At 47.2% G+C, this 17,779-nt stretch overlaps 1 protein-coding gene across 2 annotated transcripts in view; it reads left to right on the top strand.

Annotated features, from left to right (window-relative positions):
• STAM (signal transducing adaptor molecule) overlaps positions 1-17,779 on the top strand; it is a 252,063-nt gene that overhangs the window by 208,742 nt on the left and 25,542 nt on the right. For both annotated transcript variants that reach the window (XM_086941774.1, XM_086941775.1), the window contains one exon: positions 6,964-7,114. In XM_086941774.1, coding sequence (XP_086797900.1) covers positions 6,964-7,114 — 151 coding nt within the window. The remainder of the gene's footprint in view (positions 1-6,963; positions 7,115-17,779) is intronic.

Raw genomic sequence — 17,779 nt, 5'->3', positions numbered from 1 at the left:
ACTATTCTATGAGTCTTGGGGGAACTCATCACCCATTGCATTATAGGAATCTCAGGTCTCAAAATTACATTGTGCCCCAGGGTCAAATGCTCCATGTCCACCAGGGCTCAATAACATTAAAGCAACTGCCTTTCAAATGGAGTGTACCACTCTCCAGCATCTGGTAACTTCTTTACCCCAAATCCTAAAGGCACCCCCATCTTTCCTTGTTTCTGTCACAAACTTCAATTGGCGTACTGCCTCTGGGCCTTCATATTCAGCTCAAAATGACCCTCTTGTACTGGCCACAAATCCAAGCCATGCTGTATAGCCTCCTTTGCTGATTCAAATGCATTCTGTTGCTGCTCTCCCTACTCAAACATGTTTATTTCGTGTAACTTTGTACAAAGGGGACAAAATCTGATTTAAGTGAGGGATATGCTGTCTCAAAAACCAAACAATGCAATGAACCTCTCAGCTTCCTTCCTATTTCGCTGCACAGCAAACTCTTTAATCTTTTGTCTCACTTACAGCACCACCTCTCTGTGTCCCTGATGCCATTAAATACCCAAAAAATTCACATCTTGTGAGGATGCCTGTACATTTGCTGTATGTATCCCCCACCCTTTACTCTGCAAGTGTTCCTCAATCCTGTCCAGTTGAACCTGCACTTGTTATTGTGTCTCTCCCTGTATCATCACATCATCAATGTAATGGCAAAGGTGCACCTCGGGAATGAATGATACCTCATCCAAGTGCTCACTCACCAGCTGGTGACAGTTGGTAGGACTATGAAAATACCCTGGGGGAGTTGTTGAAATATAATTTGCCTCCTGTTCCAGGAGAAAGCAATGGCAATGTCAGTAGTTGATACCACATTCCAGTGTGTTTCTGTATTTTCTCAATTAAAGTAATCGTATGTGGGACAGCGATAGTCAGAGGAGGAGTATGCTTGTTCAATTCGCGATAATCAACTATGATGCGCCAAATATTTTCACTTTTGCACACAAGCCACTTGGTTATTCCAGAAGATAGTGATTGGAATCATCACCCCTGCCTCTATCAAATCTCGGACAGCCTCACTGATCTCCTCATGGCCTCCCGGAGTTCTGTATTGTTTCATATGGATTATCTTAGTAGCTTGGGGCACCATTACTGGAGGAATCTTTAAATTACCCTCTCTCGTAGTAGTAACTGAGATGTACCTTTTTTAGGCAAACTGCTAACATCCAGCCTCTATATACAGAGTCATGCCTTTTAGGATGTCAATTCTAATGATTTACTCGAGAATGGGCACTATCAAGACAGGGTATTCTCTTTTTGAGAGGCTCTGCGTTCTCATATAGACTGTAGTTTGTACTGCTGGTGTTTACTTTCCATCCAAACCTGTAATTGTAAAATACTGCCCTTTGAACTTTTTTGGGTTTCCATGTATTAATGAGGCCTACACTCCTGTATCCACTAGGGCTTGCATATTTTGGATGTTCCCATTCTTCCAATAAATCTCAACCCTAACATGGGGTCTGTTATCTTTGCGTGCCTACTCTGCATCTGAGCTTTTCCTCTTCCCTTATCTAAATCCGTCCTGCGCACTTTTGCCCATGTCACATCCGGATAAACTCTGATAATCTTTAGGCAACTCCTTAACGCTGCCCCCTCGTCTGCCCGGTCTTAACTCACACCTTTCCCTCCCATCAAACAGGGCTCTCTCTCTCTTTATCCATGCAGGTCTCTCTCTCTCACTCGGTCTATTCACCTGTTTGTTATCCTTCTTATTCACCTTTCTTCCTTTTTAGGTCGAGCCTAGCGAAGCGCGCATCGCTGCCTAATGAGATGACCTTCAGAAATCGTCTGCACTTTTGTTACACTTGTGCTAGTGCTGGCATCCACCTTGCGGGAGCGAGCAGCGATGCGCAGAGCCCATCTGTTTTCAATTAGCGTGGCCGCGCACGCTTGTTGACATTTCTCCACTCTCGCTCCCCTGCCTGTCTCACCCTCGCCCTCCCTTGTTTTCAGTGCTTTGGCACCTGTCACAGTCACTTAATATCCCATGCCGTGGTCCCCTCTCTCCCCCGCCCATCGCTCCTGTTAATTTTAGTGCTTCATGCCCGTCGCTGCATGTTCCCGTTTATTTTACAAACCTGTTCCACTGCTGAGTCACCCAGTGTGTGCTTGTTCCGTTTGCTTTGATATAGTTCAAAACCATTGGCATTAAGGATCTGCATTTGTAATTTTGTTTCCTGTTTTTGAGGGAATCTTGCCAAATATGCGCAATGCACGCTGCTTCCCTCCCACAGCATTTGCTTGTTTATCATTTACGGTGATAGCCAGAGCAGCAATCTGTTTGCATAACTTATTTATACCAGGTTACCCTTAAACGTGGCCCTACACTCAAGGTGACAACTAAGCTTTCTGGGTTGATCATAGATTTGAGCTCACCCCTCAGCATCACCCTGGAGGGTTTGAGGGGGGAGTGGGCGCAGTTGCACTTATAATTTCCTGATTGGATGCAGCAGTATGCTTGCGTTTATGTAGTTTTTGTGGAGGAAAAGCTCATGATTCCACCGCTGAACGGTGTCATGCTGCTGTCACATCAGTACACTCTAGCAGGCACGTGCAGACTTGTTCAACCTGAATAGATTTCCGATCCACCCCTCCCCCTTCCAAATCCGTGCTCCAATAAAAACAATAATTCTCTATCTTCTTTGCCATAGTCATGTTGTGTAGTTCCTATATTCCCAATAGGCTCTGCGCATTGGAATAATATATCCTATAGATTGGACGTAGGACGGAGGTCGACTAGGTCTCTAGCGAATATATTAAACTTAATAGTGAGTGCCAGCTAACTCAGAGGTCACTAAAGAAGGGATTAGTTTCTGACAACCGCATAAACATGACAACGTTCTTTACCAAGAATAAGAAATATATCTGAGTCGCAATAACAATAGATAAGTATTTCACTCAGTTAATTGTGCATGCTTTGTTTCAACAGAGTTTCAGAGAAATAGAGAGACGGGCGTTTTCAATAAAAGGTTTTATTGAGCAGTCTTCTTTCTCATACAAGAGAAGTGAACTGCTACAATCGTTATGCAAACTGCAAAGTATAATGCGTACAACGAGAATAGTATTATAAAATAATACTGTAAGAGCATTGCATGGTTTCTAAGCCATATAAAAATACATACATAAATACACAGGCTAAAATACTCAACTGGTGCTTCAAAAATACGCCTACCCCTATGTACCTAACCTAAGTCTAGTACGAGGGAAGAAGTAAGTATTGTGTAGCATAGGTTTCGTTTTTCTTTGCCAAGAATCTACCAAAGGTTTCTCTAGGTTCTAATCGACTCCATCCCTTGGTTAGAATGAAGGAGGTCTGGTATCTCTGTCTCAGGACTCAATTTCCCAACACCCCGCAAGGGGAGCTTGGAAACACTGGAGCTGGATTCTCGGCAGGAGAAGGGCAGCCTCTTTATCAGTGCATCAGCTGAAGAGTCTGCTTCCTTCGGCACTTGCTGTTGCGAGCTGCGTCGGGCAAGTGTATAGTCGAACTGCTCCGAACCACCCTATCTTGCTAGAGCAAGTGAAGGTATATTTATACCTTGAAGGTGTTTAAGAATGCCATAGTTTGACGTAAAGTCGGGCATATGAACGTCAGGAAAGAACCCCTAGGGACTAGTTGTTCTTTGTAAAGTAACTGAGTTCTTGGACAAATCAATATTCAAGCAAGGGGAAGTTCCCTAACTGCTTAAGCCGATTTTCCAAGAAATCGTTGTGACGTTTGGTACGGGTGGAAGTAGCCATGCCTGTATTTGGGTAGCATGGGCTATGCCTAAATAAGGGATTGATTTCTATGCCTATATAAGGGCAATTTGACTTGTCCCTATATAAGGGCATGAATCGGGAAAATTTCACTCGGAGCTCTAAACGCCACACAACAGTCATAATCCTGAAGTGTGTGCGTTTTCTGAATTGCTTCTAGTGCACAGATGCGTGGGTGCGGCTGCTGTGTGATTTCTGTTAAGGAATCAGTTTTACATGTTTTGTTCTCCCTGAAAAACAGATGTTGCATGAGCGTTCCCACACTTACTGCCCACTGATCACCTGTTCTAGTGTGTTCTAAGTTTGGAAGGGCAGTGTGTGTGTGATTTACTACCGCAGCAAAAACCACACAACTGCAATATTTTTCTTCAGTTTAGAGTGATAGTTGCCAATGGAAACAAGAGCAGTAGATCCCTTGACTATCCTCTAGCTGCTCTCATTGTAGCATACTAGTTTTTACTTATACTGCTTGCTCCCTTCCTTCTCTGGCTGCTTGCTCCCTTCCTTCTCTGGCTGCTTTCTCCCTTCCCTCTCTGGTTGTTCTCTCCCTTCCCTCTCTGGTTGTTCTCTCCCTTCCCTCTCTGGTTGTTCTCTCCCTTCCCTCTCTGGTTGTTCTCTCCCTTCCCTCTCTGGTTGTTCTTTCCCTTCCCTCTCCGGCTGCTCCCTCCCTTCCTCGGCTGGCTGCTATCTCTTGCACAGTGGTTTGCACCATTTCTGATCACATGTTATTGCCTAGTTGCTATTTATATCAAGTTGGTCTGTAAAAATTGTCTCTCTTTCTAACACCAAGGTATTTCTCTGCTCTTACTTCAATCTTGCAGCTTCTCTCTATAGCACAGTTTGCCTCCTAACTGCTTCATGACTCTTCGATGTAGGGCCTGGGGGCGGGAGTGTCAGCACTTCCCCTGACTGCATTCTACCTCCTGGTGCTACTGTCTGTAGCTTGAAGGCCTGTACCTCCAATGGCAGGCCTCTAGTCTGCCTTTGAGCCTTGCATTTTACCTCAAGTGGCTGCTCTGTGGCTTGGTGCTCTGTACGTCCTCTGACTGCTATCTACCTTCTGTGACTAGCCTATGTAGTGAGGGGGTCATCACGTCCTCCAACTACTTTCTACCTCCTAAGGCTCATCTCTATACTATGGGTATTTACCTCGACTGCCTACTATCTTGTTTAACTGTTCACTGTACTATTTGGCTGATGTCTTCAATGATTGCTCTGTAGACGCTGGGGACATTCCCTCATATAAATTTACTCTGCCTCCAATGGCTGGCTTCGGTATCGTGGGGTCTGCAAGTTCTTTGACTGCATGCTACCTCCCATGACTGCTCTCTGCACTGTGTGGTCTGCGCCTCCAGCAGCTACTCTTCTGAGGGCATGGCCTTTGCCTCGTAGGGCTACATTCTACCTCCAATAATTGGTCACTCTAGCTTTGGGGTCTGCTCCTCTGACTGCTTACTCCCTCCTGGCTGCGCTCTCAAAGGCTAGGACTGCTTTGTACCTCCTATGGCTGCTCCAGTGATGTGTGGTCTCTACCTCACATGACTACTCAGTAGTGTGGGGTCTCCGCCTCCTTTATTTGTGCGGTACAAAAGGGGGTGGTGATGGACGGAGCATCTGAATCAATCAAACACTCACACCCAGTCAAAAGATCTGGGTTTAATCCATCACCGTTCTTTAGCCCACTCTGCCACCCCAGTTCAGACATGGCTATATGCAATCAGTCTGACCCTGTGCCTCATGGGAACAGTCCAGCTCGAACTGCCAAGCCATGTCTTCCCTGGACCGGAAACAAGCTTCCGAGGACCGGTTTCTGGCATTCCAGCTGTCTTCAGCCCGGCTTGCTTGAATCCAGTGGCAAAATGAGCAAGGGACTCACGTCTGAGCATACCCTGCCACACTTATGGTGGCCAAAAGCGGTACAAAAGGGGGTGGTGATGGACGGAGCATCTGAATCAATCAAACACTCACACCCAGTCAAAATAATTGTGCGGCAAATGGTGGGGTCTTTGCCTCATAGGATCCCATTCTACCTCTTGTGGCTGCTCTTGTAGCGTGCGAGTCTTCACCTTCTAACTGCATTTTGCCTCGTCTCACTGCTGACCGTAGCATAGGGTATGTGCTTGCAGTAACTGCTCTCTGAGAGGCTGGGTCTTTGCCTCATGTAACTGCATTTTACCTCCTATGGTTGGTTTTTATAGCATGAGCTTCTGCACATCCTTCAACTGCTTTCTATCTCGTCTGGCTGCTTCCATAGCAGGGGGTCTGTACCTCCAATGGTTGTTCTCACTTGCCATATTGGGGGAAGCAGTAGTGTTGTATGTCAACATGTAAAAGCTGCAGTTTGTGAGTTGTTGCATCCTCTTTTTTAACTGGTCTCCTAAAGTAATCATAGCTTCCCCTGGTTTTGACAGTTATGGTGCAAAGTGACTTTTATCTTGGAATATTAATCATCTACTGGATGAGGGACTCCAATAAAAGTATAAAAGGCAAGCTTGTGTTTCTGCAAGCTTTGCTTTTTTTTCTTCCTCATGCTTTTGTGACATTTGAATGGCAGCGGAACCCTTGGATGACAATACATTTTTATTGTCTTTAAAAGTTTAATAGCTGTTACCCGTTTGCAAAAATATTTAATTACATAAATAAAATACGCTGATTTGCTAGTGCCTACTCTTTAATCCCTGACTGCACAGCACCCAGGATAATTTGCTGCAAGGCTAAACACTTATAAGGTCAGAAAGGCGAGACCTATTGGCTATGCCAATGCTTGTTTATCCAGCCCTCGCCTCCGATGCATCTCCCACATACTCTTGGTAACAATGCTGTCACTTTATTCCCTTGACACCCAAGTCTTTCAACAGTGCCATAAACATGTCTCTTGTTTATTATCAGTACGAGTTTCAGACTAGGAGGACCTCTCGCCCCTTAAATAGCCACCCATTGGGCGAGGTTCATGTCTCATTTAATTTTTATTAACAACCCTGCAAATGTAAACGGTACTCTTATAACCGAGATTATCCAGTTTCTTCTCATCCGATTAAGCAAAATTATAAGTGAGTTCCTTTCATTTATACAATTCAGTGGTTTGAACGTTTTATTAAGGGGAATGTCTTCTTACTTTGTAGCAATAAAAAATACCTATGAGTATTTTGTGTCTTGTTTTAGGAAACATTCAGAACTCTCTGAATTAAATGTAAAGGTGATGGATGCTCTTTCAATGTACACAAAGCTGATGAACGAAGACCCGATGTATTCAATGTATGCGAAAGTGCCCAACCAGCAGTATTATATGCAGTCAACTACTACATCACCTCAGGTATGATTAGTGTAACAAGGTAAATGGTATGTAAAAATGACTATATTTATTTATGATATATGAGCTGTCGGTGAGTTACACATTATGTGTCTATAGACATCCACGAGAGGCCACTGCAGGTATGTCCCACAAGGCCTCACTCAACCTTAAGCCTATATGAGCACTCTGATAGCCCAGAAGTACTATGGACTAACATTACATAGCTCATAACAGAGCTAAGAAATTAGCTACAGTTTACTTGTCTTTCACACAAGTTTTTTTTTAACACATTTTTTAATGCTGTCCAAGATGATATACGTGTGACCGTAAACACGAAGACACTTTACAATTTGTTTCTATGAATTGTTAACTACCGAAGATGCTTTATAAAGCGCGCTGCCCAAAATATTCGGATAGGAAATGTATATATGTATTAGATCTACTAACAATTGACCATTTTAAGATCTAACAATTTTAGCCTGTATTTTAATTAATGCTCGATTTTATTTTATGATAAGTGCTGTATAAGGATTTGAGAAAGAACATTGCCTGGTGACCTACTCAGCTTTAAAAATCTTTTTTTAGGGCATATTATTTTCATCAATCAGCATTTGTAGAGTCCAGCACGGTCATGAGCAGAAAAGGCCAGAGGGCAGATAAATGAGCCGAAAAGGCAAAACAGAGAGCGGAAAAAAGGCAGAACAGGCAAAACAGAGCAGATGAGGACAAAACAGAGGGCAGAAAAGCAAGTAGAAATGTGAAAACGAAGGGCAAAAAACTAGCAGAACAGGCAAAACAGAGCAAGAAACAGGCGGAGAGGCACAAACAGAGAGCAGCAGCTAGACAGGCCGCAGAGGATAGTGGACTGTGGGCAACCTGGACAGGAGAACTGTCACAGGGGAAGCTGGCACGTAGACCTGCTCAGTGGGGTCACACTGCTGCCTCCCTTATGTAGGTCCTGGGTTATGGTAGAAGGGAAATGGTTGGAAGAGGGAAGAAACCAGCAGGAAAAGACAAAACAAAGAGCAAAAAACGAGCAGAAAAGCCAAAACCAAGAGGAAGAGGGCCGAACAAGCAGTAAATGCAAAACGGGGACAGAAAAATGAGCCAAAAAGGCAAAAGTGAGCAGAAGAATGAGCAGAAAAGGCAAAACAGCAGACAAAGGAGCAGAAAAGACAAAACCCAGCCAGAAACGAGCAGAGGAGACACTAACGATGGCTGCAGGTAGATAGGCAGCAGAGTGGTCTCAGGGGGAATTGGCACGAGTACCTGCATCCTCATGTGGCAGGAGAATGGATAGAGCCACCTATGACGTTACTGAGCTACAATTGTGTCAGTACGTCTGTGCAGTTTCTGGTATTTCTTTTTTTTTTTTTCAAGGCAAAATAATAAACACACAACTTAATAGTATGCACACAGTTCCAAATATGTATATGTTCTCAACTTAAATTGTAAATTGGAGCTCCTTCTGAAGGGACCTTGAAGAATAACCACAGTGCAAATCACATAACCTAAAACACTGTCACAGAGAACACCTAGCCACACACATAAACTTAATCTCTTTCCTGTAAATGAAAGATACTACCTGAAAACCTGTCTGCATCAGTCTTTAACCCTTAAAACAGCAAGGTCCTTAAATATCCTATGGTAAAACGTATTGGCCTTTTCATTATTCAAAATGTGTGTCTACTGACAGCGTATTCGCAATTAAGTAGGAAAACATCATGTTCGAGGCATGTGAGCTGTTGATCACATGCTTTTGCATACTCCTGCCATCTAGTGTTGGGTCATGATGTTTGCAAGTTGTTTTTCTTTGAGAAAGTCTTTCCAGTCACGGGGTAAGGTGACTCCTTCTTCCGGTGAAAGTGAACATGGACATTAACTCCATTGTTCAATTTTTTTTCCCGCAATCGGGTTCGGGCATGTATTGCTGAGCTCAGGTTTGAAACCCTTCTTCGGGTTCCCCTCCGTGCGCAGTCCACTCTACCCTTGTCTGTATTGTTTCCTACGCGTATCTCACTTATCCGCGTGTTGTATCGGTTGAAGAAAATTTCTGTTTCGATCGGAAAACTTGTGGAAGGTCGTTGGGCCTAACCGTGTCCATCCACCTCGCAGTCGATGGAACAGACTCCATTCAAATTCTGTCCTCGGTGTTGCACAAAATATCCGCGCACTGACTCACACGAAGTGTGCAACTTGTGCTTATCCCCAGAGCCCCAGAAGCAGGACTGCGATGCGTGCAGATCGTTTCAATCGTCCCTTGGGTACTGAACACCCCTTGCCCCGAAATCCAATTCAACCCAAACAAAAGGCTTCGGTACCACCTCCAGGCCACAGTCGACATGGCGAAGATGTTTCTAATGCCCCGCCTCAGCACCGAAACACGTCGCTCAGCCTTCCTGCTCGTTATTGAACCAGCCAAAGTCAGGCACCGAGCCGAAACCTTCAGGCTCGAAGCCAAAGACTGCTTCAGAGCCGAAATCCTTGTCGTCGAAATCCAAAGTGGCTTCGGAACTCAAACCTTCTGCGTCAAAGTCATTCCACCCGGGCACCTGAGTCCTCGGTGCCCAAACTGACGTCAGTGGGCCTGGCTGGTCACTAAAGGACCAGGTGCGGAGTTTCAACATGCTGCAAATGCCGCCTTCAAAATTGTAACAAATTGTCATCCGGTCACTGGCAACTACCACGCTGGTAATACTGAACTCAGTGTGGACTGAACATTGGAGTGCCAGCTACATTTACGTCTGGTTTTCTTTCTTGCTCTACCACGAGCTTATAGTAAATACATTAGGATTCATCTCAAATCGTCCTTCTTGGAGACACGCGCTATCGGATGCACCTTTTCTTACACAATATACTGCCCTGAAGAACCATGTTTGGGCGAAACTCGTTGGCTGTTTATACCTTGTGAAGCACAACAGAGAATAAAGACATCCCAAAATTCATTCATCTGTAATTGCCTGTGTTTATATATTTGTATGTGCCTACATGTTTTCTATATATTGTCTCTCATCCAACCAAATATAGTCCTAGGCAAAGCTGTCCTAGTCCGCACAGACAACATGACAGCTATGTACTATGTACAAAAACAGGGAGGGACATACTTTCTCTAACTGTCACGCCTAGCGCAAGCCATTTGGAAACTGGCTATACACCACAAGATTTATCTCCTGGCAGAGCATCTTCCAGGAGTAAACAATCCGATTGCAGACCTCAGCAGACAGACGCAGCAAATCCACGACTGGGAACTTCATCCACAAGTTCTCCTCCCCTACTTTCCGGAATGGGTATTTCTTCACATAGACCTGTTCGCCACAGCTTAAAACGCAAACTGCCCACGCTTCGTCTCCAGGTTCCCACACTCCCTCTCCAAAGGCAATGCCCTATGGATTAACTGGTCAGGGATATTTACTTATGCTTTTCTGCCTCCCACTCATTCCGCTGGTAGTTTGGAAGCTCAGGCAAACATCCCTCACACTGATTCTCATAGCTCCCACATTGGAACGTAAACCCTGGTTCACCACCCTGCTGGAGCTGTCAGTAGTTGCACACCAAAAGCTGCATCTCACCTCCAGTCTCCTTACTCAGAGCCATGGAGAAATTGGGCATCCAAATCCCAAAGAACCCAACCTAGGGATCTGGCTCCTGAAGTCATAGAGTTTGGTTATTTACAATTACCACCAGACTGTATGAATATCCTAACAGAGGCTAGAAAGCCTATTACTAGGGCATGTTATGCAGCAAAATGGAAACGGTTTTGTATCTATTGTAACAATAACAATATCAATCCTCTTGATGCTTCTATGCAGACCATCATCTATTATCTGTTACATTTACAGCAATCTGGACTAGTCTGTACATAGATTCGCCTACTTCTAGCAGCAGTAGCTGCATACATACCAAACAGACAACAACTTATCTATGTTCAGAGTGACAGTGATTAAAGCCTTTATGGAAGAATTAAAAAGGGTGATACCACCAAGAGTCCCACCTGCGCCAGTATGGAACTTAAACATAGTCCTTACACTGCTAATGGGTCCAGCATTTATACCAATGCACAGGTGTCAATTACAATTCCTCTCCGGAGGGTTGCTTTTTCCATCGTAATCACTTCTCTGAGAAGAGTTGGTTAACTCCAGGCATTAACTAAACACGAGCCTTTCTGTCCACTTCACAAAGACAGAGTGGTTCTTTGAACCAATCCCAAATTTCTTCCTAAAGTAGTATCTGCTTTTCATATCAGTTGAGTTACCTGTCTTCTTTCCTCAACCTGATTCTGTAGCAGAACGAGCTCTACACACACACTTGATGTTAGAATAGCTGTACTATATCATCTGGAAAGAACAATATAATTTTGTAAAACAAAGCAGCTTATTGTTGCTTTTTTGCCACCACACAAAGGCAATCCCATATCTAAATCAGGCATTGCAAGATGGATTGGGAAATGTATCCAGACATGTTATGTGAAAGCGAAAAGAACTCTGATAATACCTCCTAGAGCGCATTCCACTCCAAGACAGCGGCCACTATGGCCTTGTTTGTGAATATTCCCCTAGCTGACATCTGTAAGGCAGCAACATGGTCTACACTTCATATATTCACCAAGCACTATTGTGTAGATGTGTTAGTGAGGCAACAAGCTAATGTAAGCCAAGTAGTACTTAAAAGACTATTTCAAACAACTGCAACTTATACAGGTTAGCCACCGCTTTGGGAGTATACTGCTATATAGTCTATGCAAAGCATGTGATCTACAGCTCACATCACTTGAACGGATAATGTTACTTACCCAGGAAGCATCTGTTCTTGTGATGTAGAATTGTAGATTCACATGCACCCACCCGCCTCCCCGGGTACCTGTAGTTGTTGCAGTTCTCACTTTACGTACATACGCATGGACCTTAACTAACTCCATTCTCACCCTCTACGGGACAACAATTTACCAATGCGCACTATCACGGAAAGGAGGAGTCCCCCTTACCTTGTGACTGGAAAGACTTCTTCCAAGAAAAACAACTTGCAAACATTCTGACCCAACACTAGATGGCAGGAGTATGCAAAGCATGTGAATCTACAGCTCTACATGCCAAGAACAGATGCTTACTGGGTAAGTAACATTATCCTTCATTCCTCAGCTTCCCAAATTAAAACGCAACCGCTCAGTTCAGTTATATTTGTAATCGTCGCCAAGATCAAGTCGTAACTTATATTTGTAAATTTTTGCTCCCTAAATTGCTGATACTAAAAAGCAGTAATGAAGCGTTCGAGGCATGTGGGCTGCTGAATTCATGTTCGAGGCATGTGGGCTGCTGAATTCATATCTGTGCATAGATCGCCACCTAGTGTTGGGTCCGGATGATTGCACATTGTTGTCCTGGAAGAGTCTTCGAAGTATCACGAGATAGGTGGCTCCTCCCCTGGACTACAGTGCGCATGGGCATCGCCTCCATCCCCAGATTGTTTTTTTCAGCCATTGGGTTCGGATGTGTTTCGGTTCCCTCTGTCGGAACCGATAGTTGTTCAACTTCTAATCGAGACCAAAAGGTCTCTAGGCTGGGCGTCGGTATTGTTGCGTACGAGTTTCTTTCTGACTCTCGGCTCCGTTCTCTTGCTGCCCTTCCACGTGCTTTCGGCGCGGACGGGCCTACACTTTTGCTATGGAGCGAACACCGTTTAAGAAGTGCCCGGTGTGTAACTCCAAATATTCACACCTCGACGTGCACCCTGTGTGCAATACATGCTTGTCACCGGATCACCACGAAGACAGCTGCATGGCGTGTTCGAAATTCCGGTGCAAGAAGACTTTGAAGATTCGTCGGGCCCATAGGCTCCAGGCTAAGTTATCGACTGCGGCGCCCCCACCAGACGACATATTCCAGGAATCTGTCGAGGGAGAAGACGACGGGCAAGGTTCGGGCTCTAGTCCCGCGGGTGAGGAGAACTTTGACGAAGTCACCGACGAGGTAGGGGACGACGATCAGGCTTTTGCCACTATGGGAGATAGCTCGGAGGAGGAGCATCCCCAACCAGACTCAGGGGTTATTCCCCTTCATACAGCCCAGGTCGAGGGATCGCCTTCGGGCCTTACCCAAGATCTAATTATGAGTCCTACGTCCCCGCCTCCGGGCCCGGTCACGGACATTTATGAGACGCCACTTACGTTGAAGAAAACGAAAGTGAAGCCAACTGGTCACGCACCCTCGGATGCGAAACCGAAAGTGAAAGTTGCGCTGGTGAAGAAGGTTCTGGAGGCGTCAACTTCCAAGAAAATCAAAATGGCCGACTCGAAGAGCCACGCCAAGATGGCCGACCCGAAGCCCTCGGGGTCGGTGCCGAAGGCGAAATCGTCCGACGCGGCTGCGTCGGCTCCGAAAGGGGTTGTGGACCCGAAGACGGCTCCGAAGAAGCGTCAGGCCGACGACGCACATAGACATGGGGCGTCGGCCCCGAAGAAGGTGCCTGCGGGTGATCAGGCTCTCGATGCTGAGAAGTCGCTCGAGCCGGTCAAGCCCTCTCAGGCCTTGACGAAGAAGGTGGCGGAATCCCTGCAGCGGATACGAAAGGACAGTGTGGTTCCCGCTTCGGGCACTGTGACGCCTAAGCTCACGCCTAAGCCTGCGAAGGAGCAGATGCCTATCCGTTTCACCTTTCCTCCCAAGTCGGCACCGAAGGCCTTCGCGCCGAAACAGGGCGGACCCTCGAAGGAGGTATTGGCACCGAAAGCTGCCTTGGTGGTGTCGAAGCTTCGGCTCCAACCGCTTGCTGAAGAGGAACGTCGTGAGGTAATCATTGACGCCAACACCGGGAAACTGTCTCTCCTCAAGAGGAAGATCACGACGGAGCCGGCGTTGGAACATTTTAAGATCCCTCTCAAGAACAAAAGGGACTCTGCGGACTCTTCGGCGCTGGTGGAACCTGTGTCCCCACAAGCCCTAGGACACTCGCCAACGCATTCTGCCGCAGGCGATGCGGATGAGGAGGACGCCGAGTACAACTATCCGGCGTACTCGGATCCGGAGGAGGAGCACGAACCTTGGTCAGCCGGAGGCGACCCAGAGGACCCGCAGTCGGGCCAGGACGCGCAACTTTTTGCGGCGAAAACGTCCCCGACTGAGGACTCAGCGGCCTTTAACGCTCTGATCGAGAGAGCTGCGGCTAACCACGACGTCGAGCTGCACTCGGACCCCGTGGATGTGGACTTCTTGTTTGACACTTTCTCTGTAGCCGAGAAGTCGGTCAAGACGCTGCCGATGCTTAAAGGGGTGCTTAAACATGCAACGGAGGTCTTCAAGGAGCCCACCCGGGCGCGTGTGGTCAACCCTCGCATCGACAGGAAATATAAGGCAGCGCCCACGGATCCTACATATATCAAGGGACACTTGCCATTGGACTCCTTGGTTGTTTCCAACGCTCGGAAGAGGGCGAACTCTCAGACTACTGGTGACGCTCCTCCCCCAGACAAAGAGTCCAAGATCTTTGAGGCCTCAGGCAAACGGATTGCTGCACAGGCAGCTAATATCTGGCGAATATCTAACACACAAGCCCTGCTTGCACGTTATGATAGGGCCCATTATGACACCTTAGAGGCCATACTGCAACACTTGCCTGACCAATACAAGGAGGCAGGAGAGATGCTGATTCAGGAAGGGAAACTCATTACGAATGCATCCATCAAATGTGCACTGGATGTGGCAGAAACAGCCTCCAGGGCTATCAATACCAGTGTGTTGCTTAGACGCCATGCCTGGCTTAGAATTTCGGGGTTCAAACCCGACATCCAAACTACAATACTGAATCAAACAGTGAATCCTGACCACCTGTTTGGCCCTGAGGTGGATGCCACCCTGGAGAAAATGAAAAAAGATACGGAAACTGCCAAGTCTATGGGGGCTTTACAAAGTCAGCAGTTTCGGAGTGGTTCCTTTCGCCGCTCAACTTCCAGAGACACCTCAAGGGGACAGGCATCACAGTCCATACAATATTACAAGAGTAACACCCAAACCTCGTCCAACAACAAGGGTAGAGGTGGTTACAGAGGCAATAACGTCAAGGGCAGGGGACGTGGAAACAATAGCTCCAGGTCCACCACCACCAACAAACAGTGACGTCTTGTCACTGCCCCCCGACCATACAACACCGGTCGGGGGGAGACTCCAGCAGTTCCTGCCGGTGTGGAAGTCCATCACCAAGGACAGGTGGGTGAGGTCTCTTATCCAGTACGGGTACTGTCTAGAGCTTACTTCCATTCCACCGGACATACCCCCAAGGAGCCGTCCTATGTCAGGCGAGCACTTGACCTTGTTGCAGCAAGAAGTTCTAGTCATGCTGCAAAAAGGGGCGATAGAGCTCATTCCATTGCAAGAGCGGGGAACCGGGGTTTACTCCCTGTATTTTCTGATTCCCAAAAAGGACGGATCCCTCAGGCCAATCCTGGACCTCCGGCCCCTAAACTGGTGCATCCTCTCGGAGCACTTCCATATGCTCACGTTGCAGCAGGTGCTTCCCCTGCTTCAGCAGGGGGACTTCCTGGCTACGCTGGATCTGAAAGATGCCTATTTTCATATCCCCCTGCATCCTTCCCACAGGAATTATCTCAGATTCACGATTTTAGACCAGCATTACCAGTTCAGGGTTCTGCCGTTCGGGGTCACCACGGCACCAAGGGTATTTACAAAGTGCCTAGCGACTGTGGCGGCGCATCTCCGTCGCCAGAACGTCCACGTCTTTCCCTACCTGGACGACTGGCTCATTCAGGCAAGGACGGAACGACAGTGCGTCGACCATGTGTCACGCACCATTCATCTCCTGCACGATCTGGGATTCTCTCTGAACTATCCAAAGTCCCATCTCCAGCCCGCCCACGTGCGACAGTATCTGGGCGCGACAATAAACACTCTGGCAGCCACTGCGCAGCCAAATTCAGTGAGAATCGCCAGTATCCAAGCGCTGATCCGGCGGTTCAGACCTCAACACTCGCTTCCAGCGAAAGTGTTCATGCAGTTGATAGGCATGATGGCCTCCTGCATCTCCATTGTCCCGCACGCGAGACTACATATGCGTCCGCTTCAGGAGTGCCTTGCACGTCAGTGGACTCAGGCTCATGGGCAACTGACAGACCTAGTGTTGGTGAGCGGTCGGGCATACAACTCTCTGCAGTGGTGGAACCCACACAACCTTTGCAAGGGCCGACCATTCCAAGAGCCTGTGCCACAGATTATCCTGACGACGGACGCCTCTCTCCAGGGATGGGGAGCGCATGTACTCCAGTACACGGTGCAGGGACTCTGGACACTACAGCAAAGGAAGATGCACATCAATGTGTTGGAACTGATGGCGATCTTCATGGCCTTGAAGGCGTTCAAAGTACATCTGTGCAACAAGGTCGTGTTGATCCGGACGGACAATGACGGCCATGTACTACATTCAGAAGCAGCGAGGCACACACTCTCCACAGCTGTCTCATCTGGCTCAGAGCATGTGGAAGTGGGCCATTCAGAGGAACATCTTCCTCATGGCAGAGCATCTCCCGGGCAAGGACAATCAGATGGCGGATCTGCTCAGCAGGCACAGCCATCAAATGCACGAGTGGGAGATACATCCATCAGTACTCCAACCGTACTTCCAAAGGTGGGGTCATCCAGAGATAGACCTGTTCGCCACAAAGGAGAACGCAAAATGCCAAAGCTTCGCCGCCAGGTTCCCACACCCGCAATCACAGGGCAATGCGATGTGGATGAACTGGTCAGGCAGATTTGCGTACGCTTTTCCCCCAGCACCTCTGATACCGCTGGTGGCACGCAAGCTCAGGCAGCACTCGATGACTCTCATCCTGGTTGCTCCGACGTGGGCTCGCCAACCATGGTACACCACGTTTCTAGAACTGTCCGTGGTGCCGCATCAAAGGCTTCATCTCACTCCCAGCCTTCTGACGCAGAGCCATGGCGACATTCAGCACCCAGATCCGCAACAGCTCAACCTGGCAATCTGGCTCCTGAAGTCCTAGAGTTTGGCTACCTCAATCTTCCTCCCGATTGCATGAACATCATTCGGGAGGCAAGGAAGCCCACTACTAGAGCTTGTTATGCGGCTAAATGGAAGAGGTTTGTCATCTACTGTGCTAACCACAATATTGACCCGCTAGATGCTTCCATTCAAAACATCATTTGTTACCTTTTCCACCTGTATCAATGCAATCTAGCGTACTCTTCCATCCGCATTCACCTGTCTGCTATGGCAGCATACCTCCAGAATAGGCAACACCTGTCACTCTTTAAGGTCCCTGCTATCAAGGCCTTTCTGGAAGGACTCAAACGGGTCATTCCACCACGGACCCCACCAGCTCCAGAATGGAACCTCAATGTGGTTCTTACGAGGCTGATGGGTCCTCCCTTTGAGCCACTGCACTCTTGTGAGCTTCAGTTTCTGACTTGGAAGGTTGCGTTCTTAGTTGCAATTACATCGCTACGGAGGGTTAGCGAGCTGCAGGCGCTCACCATCCAAGAACCTTTCTTCCAGGTACATGCTAACAGGGTGGTGCTCCGCACTAACCCTAAATTCCTACCCAAAGTGGTATCACAATTCCACATAAACCAGACAATTGAATTGCCGGTGTTTTTCCAAAACCCAGAGACGCTGGCGGAGCGCATGCTCCACACCCTTGATGTTAAGAGGGCCTTGATGTACTAT

The sequence above is a fragment of the Lissotriton vulgaris genome, chromosome 10, assembly GCF_964263255.1.
Source record: "Lissotriton vulgaris chromosome 10, aLisVul1.2, whole genome shotgun sequence".
Lineage (NCBI taxonomy): Eukaryota > Metazoa > Chordata > Amphibia > Caudata > Salamandridae > Lissotriton > Lissotriton vulgaris.
The sequence above is the reverse complement of the archived record's forward strand: the minus strand, read 5'-3'. Positions and strand labels throughout refer to the sequence as shown.